Below are 23,894 nucleotides of genomic sequence, written 5' to 3'. Positions count from 1 at the left end.
CTTCTGGTGCTGAAGATAAATCCAACTTAGCAGCCTTAGCGGCTAGATGTAGGTGGGGCAGATGACTTGGCCTTCCTGCTGCTCTAAGGACACAACCCAGGACCCGAGGAGTAGGGCCACCACAATTCTGCTTCAGGCACTCGTTGGGTCCCCTGGAGTTAATGTTCTTAAAACCACCATCGAGGCAGTCTCTTCATCTTGCAAAAAAGAGAGGCTGCTCCAGAGAGAGAAGCCACAGGCTCAGAACCAGGCTGTGACTCTGGGCAGTGCAAGGTCCAGGTTCGCGCCACTGGATCCCAGAACTGGCACCGTGTCCTGAACCAGCTGGACTTCCCCGAGGGGACAGCCTGGAATGGAGCTCTTCCTGTGACTGGGGGTGTGAGGTCAGAAGGAGGACACCCAGAGAGATGGGGTGATGTAGCTGGAGGGGGGCCATGTATTCTGGGTTTTATTTTTTTACTTTTAAGATGAATGGGGGTTAAAGGAACTTTGGGTCAATTTGCCTTCTGGTTATCATGGCTATGGTCACAGTCAAAATAGCAGCAATAGGATTCTATTGCTCCCAGACTGAATTAGCTGTCAGTCACTGTCTGCCCCCTCCCAGCCAGGACCAGCTGGATCTGGGGTGGATAACTGATCTCAAGTCGGCCGGCTCATTGGCTAGCCTGGGGCCAATCAGATTCTCCAGAGAGGACAGCTAGTAGAAGGTGGTGCTGGAGTCTGAGCAGGGCCGGGCCGCTGGGTGTGTGGTGGAGAGAGGGAACAGATGAGCCAAAGGGACATGCAGACACAGTGAAAGAGACAGACACAGAGGCTGACCATGAGTCATAAGAAGGAGACCCCTGAGCGGGAGAGAACAGGTTTGGATCCTAATGATGTTTCTTATTCCAGTTCCCTAAACTCCCTGTGAGATTCCCCTGTAGCCTTTCCTCCCTGTTGTTGGCCGCAGGAGTCTCTGCTCCTTGCACCTATGGGCACTTTCCCCAGAAGCGCACCCCAAGCCCCGAAGGAGGCAGCCACCCAGTGGGAAAGCCGGCCAAACGTACCCACAAGACCCGTCCCCTTGGCTAAGAGGGGACACCCACAGAAACACCCCGACACTGGGCTGGGCTCCTACGCCAGCCTGTGCCCTGACACCTGTCCTTTACGATTAAGAAGCAAAGCCTGCACTAACAGGGGCAGCTGGCAGTGACCCTATGCAGATCGTACATGTCCCTCCCCGACCTGGAGTTGTCTGGTGGAAAGGACAACCGTTCACGTGCTTTTGCTGTGCGCTGGAGATTACAGGGTCTTAATGCTGCTCTTTTACAAAATTGGAAGCTGCAATTTCCAATTTGAGCTCAGAGTGACCTAGCACAGTGGTCCCCAAAGTGTGGTCCCCGACCGGCATCACTGGGGAACTTGTTAGAAATACACAAATCTCAGGTTCCACCCAAACCTGCTGAATGGCCACTCTGGGGCGGGGCCAGCCTCCTGTATCTGAATAAGACATGTAGGTAATAAATTCTCAAGTTTGAGGACCACTGACCTAGTTCAACCTCTTCGTTTTAATTAATTAATTAATTAATTTATTTATTTATTTATTTTCAACCTCTTCATTTCAGAGCAAAGCAAACTGAGGCTCAGGAACGAAACAGTCTACCCAGGGACAGTCAGGGCCAGGTCAGCGTGTGAAGAGGGCCTAATTCACTGTTCCCTGTGCCACCCGAGAGCTCTAGGAGCCCTTGTCCCTTGTCACCTCCCAGGGAGCAGGGAGGGACACAGCAGGGAGGCACTCCTGCCCACCCAGCTGGGCCTGGTGAGCCCTGCAGTGTCTGACTGGATGAGGAGGGCTGGGTGGGGCGCTTTACCAGCTCCTGTGAGCGCCCCTCCCTCAGCTCAGAAAGGGTGCGTTGGATGGAAGAGTGAAAGGGCCGCCTGCGCCCAGACCACGTGTCCAGGCCTTATAGTCAAGGGGCTGATGTAACTGGCCACCTTACGGGCTGAGCTCGGGAGTCAGGAGTTCTGGGCCCAGCGGCTGCTGACTTGCTCTGTTACTGGGTGAGTCCGTTTGCCTTTCTGGACCTGTTTCCCCATCTGTAAGTTCTGTGACTTAACAACAAGCTACTTTTAGCCAAAATTTTACCTGGAATCCAAGAGGAACTAAGGGCCCGAGGGTCACCTTCAGGGCTATTACCCAGCAAAGCAGGGAATGGGGAGCTCGGCCAGCATATCCGTCCTCAGGCCCCGCCCTGTAGACACGTGGTCCCTCCCACCCAGTGGCCAACACAGGGAGCACGGCCACTCGGGCTCGCAGAGCTGAGCCACTCCCACCTGTGACACCTGAGTCTCTCGTCTCCCGGGGGATGAGACTCCCTCACTCCACCCCACTCTCCCGGGGTATAGCCCCCGATCCTCCTTCGTTTCTCCCTCCAAATGCCCACAGCCCCTTCCCAGGAGGCCCAGGGTTACTGCCTGGACCTTGTGGCCACTTGTCCTATAAGGGTTGGGCCTGGGGTGCCAAACGAGCCAGCGGCGGGGCCTTTGACCGTTACCTCCAGGTCTCCCTTGGTGATGGACTCCTCCTCCACTCGGAACTGCAGGTCCTCCACCTTCCTGTGGGGGGAGGGGCGGATGAGCGGGCTTCGCCCAGGCAGGTGGGCTTCCCCAAGCCAGCAGCAGCAGACGGGCGAGGCCACAGACTCTCGGACTCCACGCTCAGGCCACACGGAAGGTGCCGCCCCAGTGGAGCAGGCCCCTGCCCGAAGTCGCGTGGCTGACAGAGCAGAGCCTCCTGCAAACCTCTGGCCCTCCCAACAGCCTGATCCGTGCTCCACGCAGAGACTCAGAGCTTCACTCTCAACCCTCAACTGGGAGCGCTTAATGCAACCCCGCCCCCAACCCAGGGTGGCTGTGAGAATAAATGGAGGAACAACCGAAATGGAAGCAGAGTGATGCTAGTGAGTACTCCATTTTCATCACCGCAGGGAACAGACACTGTCACGTGGAGCAGGCTGGGGGAGGAGAGTAGGTAGGCTTCTCACCCTGCTGACTCCGCACTCATCCACAGGCCTCAATATCGGGGGCCAGAGTCCCAATCTCCACTGCTCCCTGACGTGGAGGGGGCCACCCTCAGGGGAGCCACTCACCCACCCATGTGCCCAACCACCACAGGAGAGACACAGGTACATCACAGCTCACAAAGCTATTCTTACTGGGGCCTCCTGACAGCTCCCAGCATCCAGATGAGGAAAACTGAGGCCCAGACAGGGCAAGGAACCTGCCCAAGGTCACCCAGCAAGTATAATACCATACTGGGACTTGCACCCAGGCCCTTCCTGAACACAACTCCCACGGTGTTTTAAAAATCTGTTTTTGTTTGTTGGCATCAGGTGCGTTACCATGGGAACCAGATGTTGGGGGGGGCCCAAGGAGCACCTCAGGCGCAGAGAAGCAAGCCCGCCCCCCCAGTCAGACGTCAACGACAGCCTGTGGAGCACGCGCCTGGTGGAAAGCCCTGAAACCGCCCATGGAGCTGGGGGAGCAGGGGTGGAAGCCGCCGGCTGCACGGGGAAAGGGAGGAAGGCGCAGAAATCTGTGTCAGCTGGGAGACAGAGAGGGGCTCCCGGGCCAAGGGAAACCCTGTCCCCTGCCACCAGGTGACCCGGGGACACCAGGCCAGGACACCCCATCCCCACTAGCCGCCCTGCCAGCGCAGAAAGAATCAGTGGCACAGTGAACAGGCCGGTCCCCTCCCGGCTCTGAGCCTCGGTTCCTCATCTGAAACAGGCACCGCGACCTGCCTCCCAGGCCCAGGGTAAGACTGAGACACGAGGTAAAGCACCGGCATGGGGCTCGCACCCGGCGTGCGGCGCTTCCAGCAGCCTTCTGCTGCGGCTTCTCTAAGCCTCAGTTTCTTGCCACATGAATGGAAATAAAGCCTCTGGGCAGCAGCTGAGCTCCAGGCACGGAACCTGGCTCAGAGGGCTGCTCCGTGGACCTGAGCTGGTTCAAGGTGGTGGGCACACTGGGTCTTCTTCACAGTGCATGTCCCCCCAGGGGCACCGGCAGGAGAGCCAGCCCCACCCCGGGCATCCTCCTCATGACAGGCGGCCCAGGCGTGCGGGGCGGGAACAGTGAACCCCGCCACCGGGAAGAAACGTGGTGTCGCCCTGTGCTCAGCACCACGCTGGGTGCTTTACTGGAATCATCTTGTAAGTCCTCGCAGCAGCTTGTAGACATGGGGATCACCACCCTGCTTCACAGATGACGACGGAGGCCTGCGCAGCTCACGTCACTAGTCCAGGTGACACGGCCTGTACGTGGTGGAGGCAGGATTTGGCCTGGGCCTGCTGGTCCTGAGCCTGTGCTCTTCCTCGTCACCCGTAAGGAGGCTCAGCAAAGATGTCCTCCCAGGAGCAGGGCGGGGGCAGCACGTACCTTCTCTCCTCCTCCAGCTGGTTGGACAGGTCCACCTTCTCCTTCCGCACGCTCTCCACCAGCAGCCGGGCCCGCTGCAGCTTCTCCTCCGCTTCTGCAACATACTGGGCCCCAAGCAAGGGCCCAAACAGGGTCAGCCTTTTTCTGGGGACCAGGGACCAGGTCCCCAGACCTGGGGGAGGGGTGGGCAGGACCAGGGGTGGGACGAGGAGTTGGGGCTGGAACCCCAGCCACCCCAACTGCCTTACCAGCCCAAGGTGGACACGGACCGTGGGCCTGATGTGAGGGGTGGGCCCAGCTGAATGCCTCACCCAGTGGAAACCTCAAGCCCACCTGCTCCTATACCCAGCACCCCAACATCTGCCGCCTCCCCCTGCCCAAGGGCCTAAATCGTGTCGTCTTGTGAAGGTCCCTGTCACGGCACACGTCTGAGCTTGGCTTTATTAATTCCAGTACCCAAGGGAGGGGTGAACTGGCCCCGAATGGAGACAAGAGCCCTGGATGCTTCTCTTCAGGCAGGTGACAAACATCAAGGAAGAGCAGACATGTGACAGCAGGTGACTCAAGGCTACGAGCCAGGGCTTACTTCCCTGAAACCCAACCCAAGCATCTGCTGGGAAGCGCCGTTTGAAATGTGGACAGTTGTATACAGAAAAATGTGCACAGAGTATTACTTAGAAAAAGTGAGAAATTGGAAACAATTTAAACAATAGCAAGAGTCGACAAGGACGCAGCCCGTGGCAGGTGGCAGTGCAGCTGTTCAAGCGGGGGAGACTTCGCTGCGACCTAGAAAATGCTCGCCGTAAGGGCGCAGAGAAAAGCAGGAGACAGCTGATATACAGGTTCTCTTATTTTTTTTTAATCCTCACCCAATGATGTATTTATTGATTTTAGAGAAAGAAGAAGTGTGGAGGGAAGGGAGAGGGAGAGGAAGTGGGAGACGGAAACAGTGATGTGAGAGAGAAACATTGAGTAGGTGCCCCACCTGGGAATCGAACCTCCAACCTAGGCATGTGCCCTGACCCAGGATCAAACCCACAACTTTTTCGGTGTACTGGACGACACTCCAACCAATGGAGCCACCCAGCCAGAGCTATACCCAGGTTCTTAAAGTACGTGCACCTATCCACTGGAAGGACACTCTCGAGGAGGAGGGAGGGGTCTTCTCTGCACACACAAGTTCTCCGCCCTGGGCCTGAGTGACGACACACCTGGCTGGAGGAGGCCGGGGGTGCCCTGCGGGTGCCCGCCACCCTGCCTACCCACCCACCTGCTCATGCTGCGCCTTGAGCAGGGCGATTTCCTTCTCCACCTCGCAGATGTGGCTCGTGGCCTTGGCCACCTCGGCCCGCTCCAGGTCCCGTTCAGCCAGCAGCTGCTCAATGTGCTGCTGCTTCTCCTTCAGGGCCTCTTGCAAGGCAGTCGTGCCCGAGATCTTGCGGGCATAGCGTGAAGAGGTCTCCGTGAGCTGCAGAAAGGCAGAGCGCAGGCGGGACTCAGGGACCGAGCACCATCCGGATAACCCACAGCTCCCCCGCAGGCGGGGGGCCCAAGTGCCTGGACGCCCAGGGCCCTGCTCCTCCTCCTGCCAGTGCCCCTGCTGCTCATGCAGGGGAAGCCTACTAGTTCAGATTCAGGAAACAACCCCTCCCAGAAGGGTCACAGCTGGGGCTCGGACACGGCGGGCTCCCTTCTCCGGGGCCAGGGGGAACCTGCCATCCTGGACTGGGCTCGGGTAGAAGGCTCTCTGCCCAGAGGCATGGCCTCACCTTTTTCCCCCACCCAGGGTGAATGTGGCACCTTTTTGAACCTCCTCCCCTGCACCTGCATGACCTGCCCGACCTGCCCTGCATCTGTATCACCCTGTTAAGGATTAACTCCAAGGAAAGGGCTTAGGCTATGGACAAGTCAGTGATATAAAAATAATGATAATGTAAATGGACCAATCTCCTTTGTTAAGATATACATTTTCAGCTTTGTTCAAAAACTCCAAACTGAGGATGCCTGGAGTTAGTGCAAGACAGGGACAGATTGGGACACCTGGATCCCTCTGTCTTTGACCCCCACACATACCCCAGGCCCCCCACCCGGCCCCACCCTCACCAGACCACTGCGGCTGGGCCGGCCGCCCACGGAGGAGGCCACAGAGCTGACAGAGCTGATGGAGGAGCTGCTGGGGCTGTGGGTCAGTGCTGAAACACCCATGGCCATACGCTTGGTCTTCTTGGCCTTGGCTGGGCTGGTGGACGGGAAGCCGATGCGGATCACCTTGTGGATGGGCGCAAACAGACCAAACTTGGGTGGGCACTGGAAGTACCTGGGGAAGCAAGAGAGACCCACGCTGCCACGATGGCCACACAGCCTGGAGCCTTGCCTGCCTCCCCCCACCCCTTCAGAGCCCAGCAGAGAGGCTCACCCTAGTGGCCCAATCACCCAGACCCAAAGACCAATAGATGGGACTCCCAGAAAGGGAACAGCGGTAAGCAGGGCCTGAGATTCTCTGTAGTCGTGAACAGCCGTTGGGATTATTATTATTATTATTTTTTTGCTTGAAGGAGGTTTGGAAATAACAATCACTGAACTCTGTGCTGGTCCCTTTTCACGAACGCTGATTACAAGCCCCCAACCTCTCTGCTGTTATCTATGCTTCACAGACAAGGAAGGAGGCTTAACTCAGAGAGGTTGAGTAACTTGCCCACAGTCACACAGCGCGTCAAGTGGCAAAGCTGGGACTGGACCCCCTAGCCTACAGGGCTCCAAAGCCAACTATGTTTGGTTCCCACACAACATGCAGGGGTCACCAGCCGTGTCTGCAGCCCCACTCTCGTGGCTGCCCTTGGACCCCCCTCCCTCCATAGGAGGCAAGAGCCTGAGGGAGACACTGTGGGGTGGGGGGTGGGGGCTGCCACCCAACCTGCCCCTGAATTTAGAAAGCACGAGTAAATTGAGAGAAATACGTTATGAAAACAGGAAGGCAAAGTGTTGTTGTGGAAACTCCGGGTGGTCTTCTCTGGAAGCCTCTCTGCTCAAGGACTCTACACAGCACCACGGGGCTAGTCCCGTCCAGTTTCTGACTCACCTGGAAACTGCCTCCCCGCTCCTCCTCTTCCCACACTAAGGCCTGCGCTTGGGCCGTCCCCCCAGCCTAATATACCTTCCTTCTCAGAGCTGTCACAGCCTCTCTGGCCACAGAATCTCACCCGGGGACAGCCAGTGTGTGAACACAGGCCACCTGGCCTTGGCCCCGCATCCCGGACACTGCTCACCCATCGTATCACTGCTCCCCACCCACCCCACCGAAACGGGCCCAGACACAGCCTTAGACCCTCTTGCAAGGCAGTCATGCCCGAGGTCTTGCAGGCACAGCATGAAGAAGTCTCTGCGAGCACTTCCAGCAGTCAGTGCCCTTTCATCAGACATGGCATAGAACTGGAACCAGTTGTGAGCCCACCCTGGTTGCAGAGCACAGTTTACTGTGTCACCCAGGAAATCCCCAGAAGGCACTTGTACCCTGACTCCGCAGGCCTTGAGCAATGGTCTCTCTGGCCTCCACTGGGGATGGTATTCCCCCCACCTGCCCCTGTGCTGCTGTGATGGAAGGACAGAGGCAGCATCTATACTGTGCTGTCTGGCACAGCCACCTGCACACTCAACACTGGCTTCCTCGGCTGCTCCATCCCTGTCCCCAGTCCCCACCCCAGGCAAAGAGAAGGCCCCGCCCACACCCCTGGGGGAAGCCCGCCATACCTGGTGCCTGCCACCGCCCCATCATTCTTCCCCAGAGGCTCGTCCAGCTCCACGCCGCACCACTCGCCCTTGGCAAAGTCCGTCTCCCCCACGTACCGCACCACGCCAGTCTTTGTCCCGCCAACCTGTTGGCACGCAGAGAGATCCGGGTCTAGAGGATACAGTGGGCACAGGCAGAGGTGGTGCTGGAGCCCAGGCGCCCGGCCCACCCACCCCCTGCCTCCCCGTGTGTGGGGAGAGGGACGCCTGCAGTGAGGGGAGAGGCCTAAGGACAGCTGGGAGGGACACGGGTGTAAGCAGCACTCCCCAGGGCTGCCCCATGCAAGAGCTCTGGAGACGGGCCTGCATTCAAACTGCTGCATGAGCTTGGGCGAGTTACCTAACTGAGCTTCAGCATCTCCATCTGCAGAAAGGGTGTTTGTGAGGATTAAGTGCTGCATGTGCAGTGTCTCAGTAAGTTTTATTCTTTTTTCTTTTTCAAAGATTTTATTTATTCTTAGAAAGAGGGGAGGGAGGGAGAAAGAGAGGGAGGGAAACATCGATGTATGAAACATTGACTGCTTGCCTCTTCTACGCCTCCAACTGGGGACCTGTTCAGGCATGTGCCCTGACCAGGAATCGAACCAGTGACCTTTCGGTTCATAGGCAAATGCTTGACTCACTGAGCCACAGAAGCCAGGGCAAAATTTATGCTTAAAAATGGTTCAAAGGGTCATTGCCTTCAAAGGGGCTGGCAGGAAGAGGGAAACAAAGAGTAATAGTTCAATGGGAACAGAGTTTCAGTTTTACCTAATGAGAAAGATCTGTAGATCAGTTGGTTGCATGACAATGTGGATATACTTAACCCTCCTGAACTGTACACTTAATGGTTAAAAAAGTAAATTTCACGTAATGTGCATTTTACCACAGGCAGGGAAAAAACTCACAGGACAGGCTAGTAAGTGTGAATATTACTATAAAAAGTTATATATTTTTTAAATTAAAATTATTTATACATAGAGAGTCAAATACTTCCAAAACCTTAAAAAGCCCTAGAAGTTTCTCTACCTTTCTCCAAAAGCAAAACTTTAACTCTTTAAACTGAACTTTTTGGTATTTTACCTCCTCATACTTCTGAATGACCTGCTTATATTGCTCCTTCTTGCCTTTTCAATTTTGGGTGCCGTTCACTGATGTCCCATCACCACTGCACCCCACCCACCTCTGGACCGCCCGGCTTCTTCCACGTGGAGGTGTCCTAGCCTCGGACGGGTTTACAGCGCTGTGACTAAGTAAACACGCCTCCCAGGGAGACTGCACTTCCTGCTCTTCCTGCACAACTTACCCTACAGATAATAACTGTCTCTCAGGACTGTTTGCTTGCCTGCTTTCTATGGGCTTAACTCTACTTCAGCCCCAAACTCTTTCCATAGTCTAACTCTCCCACCAGGATGTTCGGAGGCACTGGGAATCCCACCCAGCTCTTTCTGAAGAAGACTCTTCTGCTGCCGATGGACTGGTTTCCGGCCCCTCGGCCCGGAGCCTACCGGCCTGGGGCCCCTCACCACCATCACTCCGAGAGGTCCCCCCACCTCTCTCCTGCAACTGGATCCCATTTCCTGCACCCTGTGTCTTCCGGTTTTTCCTAGGGTACTCACTTATTTTACACATATCCTCCCATAGTCTTCTAAGAAAAAGTACATGAAAAAATAAAATATATGAGCCTTTGCATTACTGAAAAGGGTCTATCCTCATTTTTTTTGGGGGGGGAGAATTCACATAAAATAAACTTCACCATTTTATAGTGTACAGTTCAGTGGCTCTTACTACATTCACAACCACCACTGCGATCCGATTCCAGAACTCTTTCATCACGCCGAAAAGGAACGCCGTGCCCAGCAGTGGTTGCCGCCCGCCTCTCCCCAGCTCCCACCGTCCGCCGGTCTACTTGCTGTCTTTGGGGCTTTGCGTCTTCTGGGCATTTCCCGAAAGTGGAACCAAGCAACAGGTAACCTCCATGCCTGCCTTCTTTTGTTTAGCATCCATGTTTATCAGTGTTGGCACTCTGTTCCTTTCTACGGCCAAACGATATTCCCTTGTATGGATTCCCCGACTTTTTGTTCTTCCACTCAGCTGCCGATGGACATGTGGGCAGTTCCTGCTGTGGTTATTATGAGTAGTGCTGCTGTGAACTTTCATCTGCGAGCGGTATGAACACCTGCTTTTGAAGTTCTTGCTACGCTCACTGGTAAACAAGAGTTTGGCTGCATCTCTTCCTTCAGAATTTCAAAGGCTCCTTCTGTGTATTCTAAGAATCCAGTGTTGCTGTTGAGAAGTTCAAAGCCATTCTGAGTCCCGATCCTTTATGTGAGCCCGTATGCCCACCCTGGACACCTGCAGGCTCTCTCTGTGTCCCAGGGTTGTGCAGTGTTACAATGAGTATGGGCCTCTTCCCACCCCTTCCCTGGGCTCCCATGGGTCCTTTCAGCTAAGGAACCCTTGTCAATCCTGGGGGATTTTCTTGGAGTACTTATGTGAATCCCCTGATTCCTTGCTCCAACCACTATCACCGAGGCTGGATCTACTGAACAGATGTTCTGATAGTTATACTCTTCTCTCCTGTTCTGCATATTCTGGCTCTGTTCTCTGGGAGATTTCCTTCAGTGTATCCTCTGATACTTCCGTGAGTTTCTGTAATCAGATCTTTCATTTCCCAGAGCCCTTCTGTTCGCTGCACATTCCTATTCACACATTCAGTGGTACTCTGCTAGGATTTAATGGGCACATCACTTCTTGTTTCGAAAAGAACCAGCTGTTCTTTCCAGAGAAGCTTCTCGTGCTCTCCAGTGTGCAGGGCAGACGCCAAGCAGCTAGCATCCCAGGAGCAGAGGGAGGGAGAGGCCGCTAGGGAAAGGGGCTCAGCCTTCAGGATGGAAACGTTCACTCAATCCTCATCTTTCAGGCCAGCGCGCCTGGGGTTCCACCATGCAAACACTCTCTGACCTCTCAGGAGATAAACTGTCCATCCCAGATGTCTTCTAGAGGGACAGAGGGACAGTCACTAGGCAGAAGGGAGCAGGGATGAAAAGGGACGGGGAAGCTAAAGATATTTCCAACTGGCTCTCCGGTTTCTGGCCCTGACATCAATTCTGTTTCCAGTGGCCACCCCGCAGCTGACTCCTGACCTTGGGGGTTCCTGAGAGAAACCTGGCCGGCTTCTCTGCTTCCCTCCCAATGTCTGTGGGCTCAGCAGCGCCGGGCGTGACCTCATGTGGCCTCTCCTCTCCTGCTTTCTTTGTCCGTGAGGGTTCAATGCCTTATTTATTTTTTAATTGGGTTGGCCAGAAAGTGCATGTGATTTTTTTTTCTGTAAAATAAGACACATTTTTCATTTTCACCAATAACTTTATTGATTTGGCTATTTTGAGTGTGTCGGCTTTCTCCCGGGTGGTATAACGTTGATTGTTCTCAATTAATGTCTCGATTTGTTTTTTTCCCACAATCATTTATTTTTTTAATTTTTTTACTCATTCTTTTTTTATTTTATTGATTATGCCATTACAGTTGTTCTATTCCCCCTTCATTCCCCTCCACCCTGCACACCCCTCCCCCACCATTCCCCTCTTTAGTTCATGAACACGTGTCTCAAGTTCTTTAGATTCTATATTTCCCATACTATTCTTACCCTCCCCCCTATTTTCTATCTACTGTCTATGCTACTTATTTTCTGTACCTTCTCCCCCCTTCTCCTTCTCCCACTCCCCTGTTGCTAACCCTCCATGTGATCTTCATTTCTATGTTTCCACTCCTGTTCTAGCTGTCCTTCTAGTTTGCTTTTGGTTTAGGTGTGGTTGTTAATAACTGTGAGTTTGTTGTCCTTTCACTGTTCATGTTTCTTTAACTTCTTTTTCTTAGATAAGTCCCTTTAACATTTCATATAAGGGCTTGGTGATGATGAACTCCTGGAATTTGATCTTATCTGAGAAGCACTTTATCTGTCCTTCCATTTTAAATGAAAGATTTGCTGGATAGAGCAATCTTGGATGTAGGTCTTTGGTTTTCATGACTTGGAATACTTCTTTCCAGCCCCTTCTTGCCTGTAAGGTCTCTTTTGAGAAATCCGCTGACAGTCTGATGGGAACTCCTTTGTAGGTGACTGTCCCCTTATCTGTTTGACCTTTTTCTTGCTGCTTCTAGGATTCTCTCCTTCATTTTAATCTTGGCTAATGTAATGATGATGTGCCTTGGTGTGTTCCTTCTTGGGCCCAACTTCTTTGGGACTCTCTGAGCTTCCTGGATTTCCTGGAAGTCTATTGCCTTTGCCAGCTTGGGGAAAATTCTCCTTTATTATTTGTTCAAATAAGGTTTCCACTCATGACTGTTCCTCTTCCCCTTCTGGTACCCCTATAATTCGGCTGTTGGAGCGTTTAAAGATGTCCTGGAGGTTCCTAAGCCTCTCCTCATTTTTTTGCATTCTTGTTTCTTCATATTTTTCTGTTTGGTCATTTTTTTCTTCCTTCTGGTCCACTCCCTTGATTTGAGTCCCAGTTTCCTTTCCATCACTATTGGTTTCCTGTGCATTACCATTCATTTCAGTTAGTTTAGCCTTCATATGTTCCTCTAATTTGTGCCTAAAATCAACCAGTTCTGTGAGGATCCTGATCACCAGTGTTTTGAACTCTGCATCTGAAAGTTTGGCTATTTCTTTAACGTCTCGATTTGATCACAATCAACTTCACCTGGTCCACCCAACCGTGGAGCATTGTCCAGTGAGAAATCTCCAGCATGAGACTTCACAAAACACTTCTGACACGTTTGATCAGTCATAGCACCTTCTCTACACCCTGCACAAATCTTTTTTTGCACTTCAGTTGTGTTTTTACCTTTCTTGGAATAATAAAGCATGACGCACTGAAACTGTTACATATTTTCTTCCATCTTTAATATTAAAATGACTATACAAAAATTCACCAATTTTGATAATTTTTAAAAATATACACTGACATGACAGCTGCCACAACACAATCTAACTAAATTGTTTCAAATGAAATTACAACTAAGCACCACTAGAGCCATCTTACGGGAAAAACCGAATGAACTTTTTGGCCAACCCATATATATATGTATGTATGTATGTGTTAATTTGTTTGTTTGTTTGTTTAACCCTCACCTGAGGACATGCTTATTGATTTTAGAGAGAAGGGAAGGGGGAGAGAAAGAAAAGGAGAGAGAGACATTGATGGTTGCCACTCCTGTGCACCCAGACTGGGAATAGAACCCGCAACTTAGACATGTGCTCTGACCAGGAATCGAACCCACAATCTTTAGGTTTACAGGATGGTGCCTAACCAACTGAGCTATAACAGCCAGGGCTAATACCTTTTTTAAAAAAATGCCTTCACTGCCTTTCTAGTGCAGTTCAGGGGGGAGTAAAAGTAAATGTGTTTATCTACCATGTTTATGTGAACCCCGGTATGGCTTTCTAACTGCTACTTTGTCACACCCCAAGCATGCCCCAGGTGTGTCTGAAGGAGACCAACTTCCTAATTAAAACTTGCTCCACTCCGACCATTTCACAAGGGCCGACTATATGCCAGGCGCGGGGAACCGAATTTGAAACTCACTAAAGCGAACAGTGCACCCCATTCCTGGATGGAGAGGCTGAGGTTCAGGGCAGTCGAGTGGAAGAGTCCGGCTGGCCTCACTCTGCTGCCTCCTCCACCCCAGCTGGGCTCAGCTCCCAGGCCCCCCACCGTGGGGCCCCCCTCCCCTCGAGTGGGAAGCCATCTCTGAGGACACTGTTCCCACACCAACCAGGCCAGCCTGGAGGGACACGGCCCTGTGGAGAACCCAGCGGCCCAGCGGGGAAGGGTCGGCTGGGCAGACTGCCTGGTGGGCGGGTGCACTCTGGGTTATCTGCAAGGCTGGCCTGGCCTTGGCTGGGAGCTTTCCGACGTGCAGAGAGAGGGTGCCTGCAGTACAGGCGGTTTTCTGAAAAGGTCCCTTGGCCCATTCCTCACAGGATGCCTCTGTGGCCACTACGTGAAAGAACAGAGACTCTACCTGTGTGGAGATGCTCCACACAGGTCCTTCTTCAGGGAAAGCCTTGCTGCCCTGCGTTGAGCCCTGGGGATTGACCTTTGCTGCAGGACCCCCTCACCGGAGATGACGTCCTTCCTGGGGCAGCAACGCCCGGGGACTGAGCGAGGCAGGGCCAGAAAGGCTGGATACCTGGGCTCCATATGGGGTGCTGTGACTGGCAGTCTCGCTCCAGCACACGCCCTGGTCGGCCAAGGCCCATCTGGTCTGCGCTGCAGTCTGACTTCTTCTGTCCATCTTCCACAGACACTAAAATCCCTAACAAGCGCCTCCACCCCAGACCCACCTCAGCAACCACTTCCAGAGAACCCAACGTGCCATGGCAACCCACCCGCCATCTGACGTCTTTGGGCGTCAGAGACCTCTCCCACCACCTGACAGCCGTCTCCTTGGGGCTTTGGCCCTGGGCGCCTCTTGGAACCACCAGCAGCCAGGCCTGTTCCTTCCTGAGACAGCTTTCTCTGTTCCTTGCTAATTATACCCCGTACTGTCAACTGCAGGGGACCAAGGCATTTCCATTCCCCCACCCAGACCGCTGGACACACTGAAGGTGGAGGATACAGGGAATATTCCTGGGCTGGTAGGCAGAAGCCCCGAGTCCCCATCCCAGCCTTGCCCATGCCCTGCCGTGTGACTCTGAGCCACTACTGGCCCTCTCTGAGCCTCAACATCCTCAACCACACGACAAACAGGGCCTGGTGGTTCCTGCCCCAGCAGGCCGGTCTGTGAGTCTACATCGGCGGCTCTCACTGGTCAATGACCCTCCAGTGAGAGTGTCTTCCTAACCCCTCCTGTCACCAAGTCTCAACCTACCCTCTTGGCTCCTGCTGCTCTGTAATTCCAACCTGGAATGTCTTATCTTCCATCACCTCAATCCTAAACTGGTGGCTGCGTAACTGGCCCCTGAGTCTGTCACACCAGGCCATGCTGCCTCTGAAACCAACTTCCCCAAAACCCGTGCAGACAGACCACCACCTGAGATGGGCTTTCAGGACCACGCCCTGGTCCTGCAAGCCCCAAGGCGGACGTGCATGGCAGCTCTCTGTCTTAGGTTAGCCAGGCAGCCAAGAGCCCTCCACATGTTCCCCGGGCCTGGAAAGTGTCCAGGACCAAAGGTGGTGGAGGGCTACCCAAGGCAGAAGGAAATTTAGAGATGGCCTGGGTACCAGGGTCCCACCGGACCTGGGTCCTGTGTCAGATCTGCCTGGCATGGTATAAAAAGCTATGTGACTTTGGACAAGACACTTTGCCTCTCTGCTCCCACCTCTGGCAGGAACCCCCACCCCAGGCACCCAGAACCCTTGAATGCTCGTCCAGAGCAAGACCCCAAACTTGCCCGGGCCAAGCTTTGAGAGAACCCGGGAGGGGGCGTTTAGAAGAGGACATTGGGCAGATCAGTGCGGGAGGAATTTCAGGCACTAGCCAGGCAGGTTATCTGTGTCTGTCTGGGGCTTCGGAGGGGCAGAAGGCGGGTAAGGCCAAGGCAGGGCAGCCGGCCTGTGGGCCTAGCTCCGCGGCTTCCACTCTGGGCGCTGTGGGAGACTCGGGTCTGTGAGTCTCAGGCCTCAGTCTGTGAAAGGCAAGATTTGCTTCCGTGGGAGACTGTGAGAATGAGAGGGGACCCTGCAGCCCAAAGCGCAGCTCCAGACCGAGCTGGACACCCTGTCTCCGGCAGGCGCAGGACAGAATCTCCAATATTCAAGTAACACTCACGGGAGGTGTGGCGTGTCCTCCTGTGGTCTCCAGGTCTCCCTCTCACCCGACTCCTCGGAGCCCGGCCGGCCCGGCACCCTTCGGGGACTAGCCATGCTTGTTCTCACCTGCCCAACACCGGGGATCTGGAAGGACAGGGTCAGCCCAGGGCCACCCTGGCCACCCAGGCCCTGGATCTGGCACAGCAGGCCATGGCCTTGTCCTGTGCACCCTGCCACTCCCAGCCCAGCTCTGGTTCACAGCAAGGCCAGGAAAACACTCTTGCGTTCATACTACAGAAGGATGAATCCAGACTCTGAAGGACTTGGGGGCCACTGCCCCCTTCCTATTATTTTTTTTTCTTTTATCAATGTATGGTTGCTTCTGGTGCACCCCCTGCTGGGAACTGGCCTGCAACCCACGAATGTGCCCTGACTGGGAATCGAACCGCGATCATCTGGTTCGCAAGCCCCCGCTCAATCCACTGAGCTACACCAGCCAGACCACTGCCCCCTTCCAACCTGGACCCAACTGCTGGGAGCACCAAGAAGAGGGGACCCCGGTAGGAAGACTCAGCTAGAGAGCCCTTTGGTTCCTGCGACCCAATTCCCTCCTCCACAGTAACACCAAGCATTCGCCATTGCAGTTCATTAGATGTCTGAACCAATCCCCCTTGGCCAGGGGTCTTGAGCACCCTGGTCCCTGGCCTTTTCCAGGATAAGCCTGGCACATCCACGATGGTGTCCTACGTCAGTGGATATTATCAATGACAGCTAACACTTACTAAGTATCAGGCACCATGTAAAAGCAACACACGTGTTAATGCATTTCAACTTACGAGGGAGGTACTATTCAAATTCCCATTGTATAGATGGGAAAACAGGCTCAGAAAGGTTAAGACACCTGCCTCGGGTCACGGAATGACAGTCTGCAGAGCCCACTTAATCTGTTGTCTCCCTGGTACCTCTGTGTGGTTCTAACAAGGAGTGGGCAGCCCCACTGGACCCCACCCGAGCCCCAGAGTCCCCTCCCGGCTAGCCCCGGGGTCCAGCCGGCCCGAATGGGGTGCAGAGGTCGGGGAAAGGAACTCACCAGTACACGGTCTCCCAGGCGCAGATCCTTGTCGCCCCGCTTCACAGAGCCACTGTCCGAGAGGTTGGAGCCCGACTCGTTGCCTGTCTTGACAGAGCTATTGAGGACGCTCTCCCGAAGTGGGATAACGCGGCTGGTCAGCGGGGGTGTGGCCGTGCCCGAGTGCAGTGACAGGTTCTGGGCGGTCAGCGACTCTACAGAGTGGGCGTCGCTGCCCGAGCCCTCGGCGGTGGGCTGCCGGGTTAGCTTGGAGGGCCGCGTGAAGATGCCCTGCAGGGCCGGGCACTCGAAGTAGCGCACTCCGCCCACAGCGCCATCATTCTTGCCCACAGGCTCGTCCAGCACCACGCCCGCCCACTGGCCGGGCGCAAACTGTGTCTCGCCCAGGTACTGCACCACGCCTGGCTTCACACCGTTCACCCACACCCGCTCGCCCACCTCAAAGTCCCCCACGAAGTCATCGCCCACCTCGGCCGCCTTCGGGCCAGGCTTCTCAGCGGCGACAGGTGTGGCCACGGAGGAGGGGCCCGAGGCCTGCTTGTGCAGGGGGGAGCCTGTGAGGGGAGAAGAGAGGCAAAGGTTAGGGCTGAGTGCGGGCTGGAAGGTATCAGTGCTGGCTACCTGATGGGGAAACTGAGGCAGGTATGGCTGGCAGTGTGGCCCTGAGCAGGTCTCATTCCAGGTGGGCCTTGAGCAGCCCCCAGCCTCTCTCTACTCTTCCAACCCCTCTGGAAAGTTCTAAGGATTGAAAGTTCAGAAAGTGCCTCCTCAGAAGCAATACTTTCCATTGCTCAGGGTCAGTCAAACTCAAGGGCCAAGAATGAACCCATTATTGAGGGTCACAAGCCGCCACCTCTCTACCCAGGTGGGCTCAGACCTTGGGAGTGGTCTCGGTGCCCCTCATCCTCTTCCCGAGACAGCCCCGGGCCCCACGAACGAGCTCCCAACCTACTCCTTGACAGCTGGCCACAGCCGCAGAGAAAGGAAGAACCAGGAAAACCCTCTCTCTCCATGCCCAAGCCTGCCCTCACTTCCCCCCTCCTTCCCAAGCCTGAAGCCTCAGGGCTGCAGAGACCAGGAAAAGTGGGAGGGAGGAGGGCAGGAGGAGGAAGCAGGTGTGCAACCGCACCCCTAGGACTGAACTTGGAGCGCTCTGGCCTGAATGGAGCCCCCTGCCCTCCTTACGGGAAGCATGACCCTGAGGCTTAGAGAGGCAAGGGCTCTGCCAAGGCCATGCAGCAGAAATGGGACTCAAATCCCGGGAGGGCCTACCTCCCTGGCTCTAATGTGCTCCAGACACCGAAAAGGAAGGGAAGTGACTTGCTCCAGGTCACTCAGGTAATGACCTCACCATGCTGCGTGTGCGTCTGGCTCCTGGGCCTGATGCTCCTGGCTAGGCATGAGCTCAGAACGCCTGCCTGCGTGCACCTCAAGTTCTGGAGGCTGCCCTTCCTTCCTGCCAGACCAAGCATCGAGCGGAAGGAGGTCTCATCTTTCTCCTCCTCTACTGCAGAGGCTGATGGGCTTGTGAAACACGGGTGGGGACAGGAGGCAAGCAGATGCTGAGACACCCCCATCAGAGATGCCGATGTTGCTGGTCCTTTCCACGGACAGCCCATGGAGGGGGCAAAGGGCAGCAGCTCCCACCGGAGTCCTCCTTTCATCCAAGGCCAAGGAGCCCCGGGCCCCAGGTCTGACTTGATGCCATCTCAGGGCTGGAAGCCAACCCCTAAGAACAGAGCTTCTGGGGACCGGGAAGCCACACCAGTCCCGGGCAGGCCCAGCACACCAGGCCGGCCGGCGGGTGCCCCCCCAGGGCACTGGCAGCGGTGGTGGGAAAACACATGGCCACCAGGGCCTGGGCAGCCAGGATGGGGGTCCTGACCGGGGGGAAGGGGGCTACCTGTGAGCTGGGCTCCTGGGAGATGAGTGAGCTTTGCTGTTGAGTGTGGTTGTCGGCACCGTCACCACACCCACCACAGAGGCTGACACGCGGCAGCTCACCTGACCCTCACGGCTAATCCTGAGAAGTGATTTTGCCGTCCCAGTTTCACCGAGGAGGGCACTGGGGCCCAGAGACCTCAGGTGCTTTCCCTGAGCTCCTCCGCAGTGGGCAGCAGAGCCGCGCTCTGGCCGAAGGCTCAGGCTCCGGGTGCGGGCACTTCCAGTCATCGAACAAATGTACACCGCCAGGCCTGCCCCCAAACCTGCAATCACCTCAAATCAACAGGCTCCCCTGAATGAACCTACTTCCCAGAATCCAGCTAAACCCTAGGGTCCCCTACAATCAGGAAATAACCTCATCTTATACGTCTTCCTGCGTAAGGAGGTCCCCCTCCATTTCTTGTTCAGAGGAGAACCCTGAGTGGGACCCTGGTTGGGGGGCTCCAAGGCTCTCGTCCGCTGCCGAGATCCTGCGAGGCGGAGGGAGTGGGCTCTGGCACCGCACAGACCTGCTCTCAAACCCGTCTTCCCCCCGGCGCCACTTGCGCCTCCTGACCTGCACCCGGTCCTGGGCCACTGTGTGACAACAGCAGGGACAGTGCCAGCTTGGCCCAGGCACGTGTCTGCGAGTATTACCGTCATTTTCATGAGAACAGTTTATACAAAAACTAAGGAACTAGAAAACAATGAAAAGCCACAAAAGGCCCAGGAGGCAGAAGGGCCTCCAGGCAGGTACTGGTGACCTTGGGCAAGTGGCTCTACCCCTGAGTAAAACAGACAAGAGACCCCAGGTGTAAGTTGGCTAAGACAGGCCCCGTCCTGCTGGTTCCCGGAGCCTGGGCCGAGCTCCGGGGTTCCTCGGTCCTGACCCAGGACAGTCCTGTACCGCAGGGAGATTCCGCCCACTCCCCACGGTGCCGGTCCCCCCACTGGGCAGCTGGGCACCTTCCTTAGGCAGCGCTGCTCTGAAAAGCAGTCAGAGGGGAAGGAAGTCACAAGTTAGTGGTGCCCTGGACTCCGGTCCCCTGGTTACACTACCCAAGGAGCCTGTGGGGCCCACCAACCGTGAGGCGTCAAGATTTTACTAAAACAGCAGCTGCCATCATGAAGTGCCTACTGCATGACCCCAACGGACTGGGGACTTTTTATGTATTATATTCTTATTGTGCAGATTAGAAAACAGAGATTATGCCCTGGCTGGTGTGGCTCAGTAGGTTGAGCACCAGCCTGTGAACCAAAGGTTGCTGGTTCGATTCCCAGTCAGGGCACATGCCTGGGTTGTGGGCCAGGTCCCCAGGTCGGGGTATGCGACAGGCAACCTATCAGATCAATGTTTCTCTCTCACATGGATGTATCTTCTCTTTCTCCCTCCCTTCCTCTAAGAAAAAGAGAAAAGAAAGAAAACAATAGGTTACGAAACTTGCCCAAAGGTACCCAGGCAGGAGTGGAGCCCAGCTGAGAGCCCCCCTTCTCCATGGCCCCCCATTAAGGCGCACACACAGGGCGGGTGCCTGGCAGGGTCAGCGCCGTTCCCACACCCCACTTCTAGGCACTTCCCCGCGACGAGGGCTGCGTGACGCCTGCTAACTGAACTGACTGGCTGGGGCCCAGGTGAGAGCCTTTCCCTGTCCCTTACAGAACAAAGGAGAGTCCCAGGTCGGGGGCACTCCGTTTTTCTTGGCTATTCTTGGCAAAAAACTGCCTACTCAGCTGTTCTCCTCCCCAGCTGTCCCAGCCCGGCAGACCCTCAGGTAATCTCCTTTCGCCCCCACCGTGCCCCTCCAGGGGCCACAGGCCCCGGGACCAGTTGTTTCAACAGCTGCTGAATTCCAGGCCACAAGCCTGTGGCAACCGTGGTTGGGCGTTCTGTCCACTTTCCCACTTTGGTGCCCTTGGCTGCCCGTCTCACAGGGGCAGACCCTCATCAAATCCCCCTCTCGCACGACAGAGCTTCAGCAGCCTGAGGTTGAGAAGGCATGGCAAACCCTTACCGGGTCCCCTTCCCCCCAGGGAGCCGTTATAACACACTGGCGAGGCCTGGCCAGGTCCCGTCCCATATCTGGGCCTCAGTTTCCCCATGGGACAACAAAGAACTGTGTCAGAAACAGCCAGGGTCCCGGCGGGCAGCGCGGTTCCGTGGGTGCCACCCCTCCCCCTGGGGGAGCTGCTGTGAGTGCTCAGAGCTGTCCCACAGGCCTGGCCGCCCCGCACGCCCTGGGGCAGGCTCTGGGACCTGAGGCCGGAGTGTGGGCTCTGCTCCCTCCAAGTTCCTGCACAGAGCAGCAGTAGCTCAGCAAACCGCCAAGGAGGCAAAGGGCAGCAACAGACTCAAACCTCGCAGGAGCAGCTGATCCTTTCCCAGACACAGGCATGAGGGAATTTATTGCCGGTTTCAAGTTCAAAGTAGAACTCTGGTGAAAAGGGCTAATGGACATGGTGCCGAGTGGCAGCAGCTGGTAGCCTGGTCCAACAGTGGGAGGGGGACCCAGATAAGAAGGCGCCCCTCCCTCCTTCCACGGGGGCTCACGTCCTGCCCTGCCCAGGGAGGGGGAGGGAGGTCTTCCATGCCTGCCCAACCTCAGCCAGCAGGGACCCCATTCACTGAGCACCAAGCGTCACGCTGGGGATGACAGGCAAGGCCAGACGAGGGCCCAGCAGGGCAGTGGGGTGCGGAGAACAAGAGGAACACAGCTATAGCTGGGCTGACCGCCTGCCTGACCGAGGAAGGGACCGAGATCTGAGGGCACAGGCTTGAGAAGGCTCGTGGCTGGTGGGGTAGGAGCACCTGCCCGAGCCTCGGCCCCAGACGGCCACAGACCTTGCCGCTCACTTCCTCAGGGAAGCCGGCCCTGACCGCTTCATCTACAAGCCGGCCCACCCACGTCGCCCTCTACTCCTTCATTCTTCCAGAGAGTTATTCCCCATCTTCACCCGTGCACACCTGCCACCCTGACTTAACCCAAAGCTCCAGAGGGCTTGTCTTCCTCTCCAGCACCCAGCCTGCGCCAGGTCGCGGCCCCCAGTGCCCGCTGAGCTGTCTGCTCAGGGCCAGGCCGCACTCCCAGAAGCAGGAGCCACGGTGGCCCTGTGCTGGGTGCAGGGAAGCTCTGTGTCCAGAGGTGCCGGCGTCGTGCCCGCTCCTTCCGCCCGGGAACAGGAGGCTCAGGGCCGGCAGCTTCGGTTGCCCTGGCCGCCCTTCGGCCACTGCGCCTCCCCACTGCCCCCCCCTTCTTTCCCCGAGCAGCGCTTTTCAACCTTTTCTTCTCATGGCACAAATAAACTAATTACTAAAAGTCTGAGGCACACCAAAAAATGCATTTTTTGCAAACCTGACCCAAAAAAGGTATAATTTTGATTCAGTCACACCACACAGCTATTGTTGTGTTGGCTGTTGCCATTTTTTAAAACTTGACACTCTAAGGGAAAAGGGGTCAGCCCCTGACTAAATAGTCAGGTACCACATGTTTTAAAAATTCGTGTGGCACACCAGTTGAAAATCACTGTTTTAGAAGAAAGCTAAAAACCCTCTTCTCTCTGTGGTGTGGTTCAGTGGATTGAGCACAGGCCTGCAAACCAAAGGGTTGCCAGTTCGATTCCCAGTCGATTCCCAGTCAGGGCACATGCCTGGGTTGCCAGCCAGGTCCCCAGTAGGAGGCATGTGAGAGGCAACCACACACTGATGTTTCTCTCCCTCTCTTTCTCCTTCCCTTCCCCTTGCTCTAAAAATAAATAAAATATTTTTAAAAACAAACAAACAAAGCTCTTCTCTCTTTAGGAGCAAACGCCCACCCCCGCTGGTCCCCCTGGACCTGCCCCCCGCCCGCCCTCTCCCAGCAGAGGCATCCACACCCGAGCCCACAGAACAGCAGCTCCCCTTCCACCCAGTCTCTCTCCTTTTCTCTATTTAAATGTTTATTACACAGATCATTGCTATGTCTGCTGCAGAAACACTAGAAAACAGAGGCTACTGGTTTTTTAAAAATGCTCAAGCACCAGTAGTTCCATCATACAAACGTAACAGTTAACACCTTGACGTGTGTTTTCTAGCTTCTTCTTGCACATGTCCCTGCACACATATGCACAGCTAATACCCAAGCAGGGCCACGTTTAGATATTACTTGGTGCTCTGCAGCTCTCCGGGTGGGTATTTTTCCATCAGGCAGCATCTGGAAGGAAGTGGCTCCATCTGCTGAGGCTGCTTCCCAGGTCCCCCCCAACCCTCAGCTCCCGACCCCTCTCTGCTGTGGACACCACTCACGGGAGGGTGACGCTGCCTCTCCCTATAGGGTGGTGGGCCCTTCCCGGCCCCGGGGGTCCTGGCCCTGCTGTCCACCCTCCTTGGAAAGCCCCCTGACCCCACGACAGGACGGGGGGCCTCCCTGCCTGCCCTGGTGGTCCTCCCCAGTGCAGGGGAGACTGAATCCCAGCGTAGACCGAGTCTGTGTTCACTCGTCTTTCCCCCAGTGTTCTGGCCCGTGGTGCGCTCCAGCTCTCTGGGAGAAAAATAAATACATAGCCCTGATTTGTAGCATTTGCTGATTTCCATGGTGTAAATTCTCCCACCAGGGCCAATTTCAAACTACCGGCATGCTATCTATCACTGAACACAGAGTTGGAGACATTATCATACAGTGTTTCCACCATAGAATAACTAACCTCAAAAACACAGATATTACAAATCTTACTATTAGTGAACAGTAGTAAAATAACAGAAGGATTAGTGCTATAAACATGAGCAGAAGGACTACTGTTAAATCATGAGTTTCTAATGTTACCTATGTTTTTAATAGAATCTATTTAATTGTAAGTCTACACAATCTGACTTTTAGAAATAGTGGTTGTGTTTAACATCAGGCTGACAAAATTCCTGAAATTTCACAACTGGTTCTTGTGAGCCCACACGGCTTGGCACCCCCACACCA

At 55.3% G+C, this 23,894-nt stretch overlaps 1 protein-coding gene across 3 annotated transcripts in view; it reads right to left on the bottom strand.

Moving 5' to 3' along the window:
* CLIP2 (CAP-Gly domain containing linker protein 2) overlaps positions 1-23,894 on the bottom strand; it is a 70,189-nt gene that overhangs the window by 20,062 nt on the left and 26,233 nt on the right. For all 3 annotated transcript variants that reach the window (XM_037154743.2, XM_037154744.2, XM_037154745.2), the window contains exons 3-8: positions 17,029-17,582; positions 8,167-8,291; positions 6,523-6,736; positions 5,690-5,887; positions 4,420-4,523; positions 2,535-2,595 (exon numbers count right to left, since the gene is read on the bottom strand). In XM_037154743.2, coding sequence (XP_037010638.2) covers positions 2,535-2,595; positions 4,420-4,523; positions 5,690-5,887; positions 6,523-6,736; positions 8,167-8,291; positions 17,029-17,582 — 1,256 coding nt within the window. The remainder of the gene's footprint in view (positions 1-2,534; positions 2,596-4,419; positions 4,524-5,689; positions 5,888-6,522; positions 6,737-8,166; positions 8,292-17,028; positions 17,583-23,894) is intronic.

Source organism: Artibeus jamaicensis, unplaced genomic scaffold (assembly GCF_021234435.1).
Source record: "Artibeus jamaicensis isolate MK-2021 breed Jamaican fruit bat unplaced genomic scaffold, CSHL_Jam_final contig_1582, whole genome shotgun sequence".
NCBI lineage: Eukaryota > Metazoa > Chordata > Mammalia > Chiroptera > Phyllostomidae > Artibeus > Artibeus jamaicensis.
This window is presented reverse-complemented; position numbering and strand designations above follow the sequence as displayed.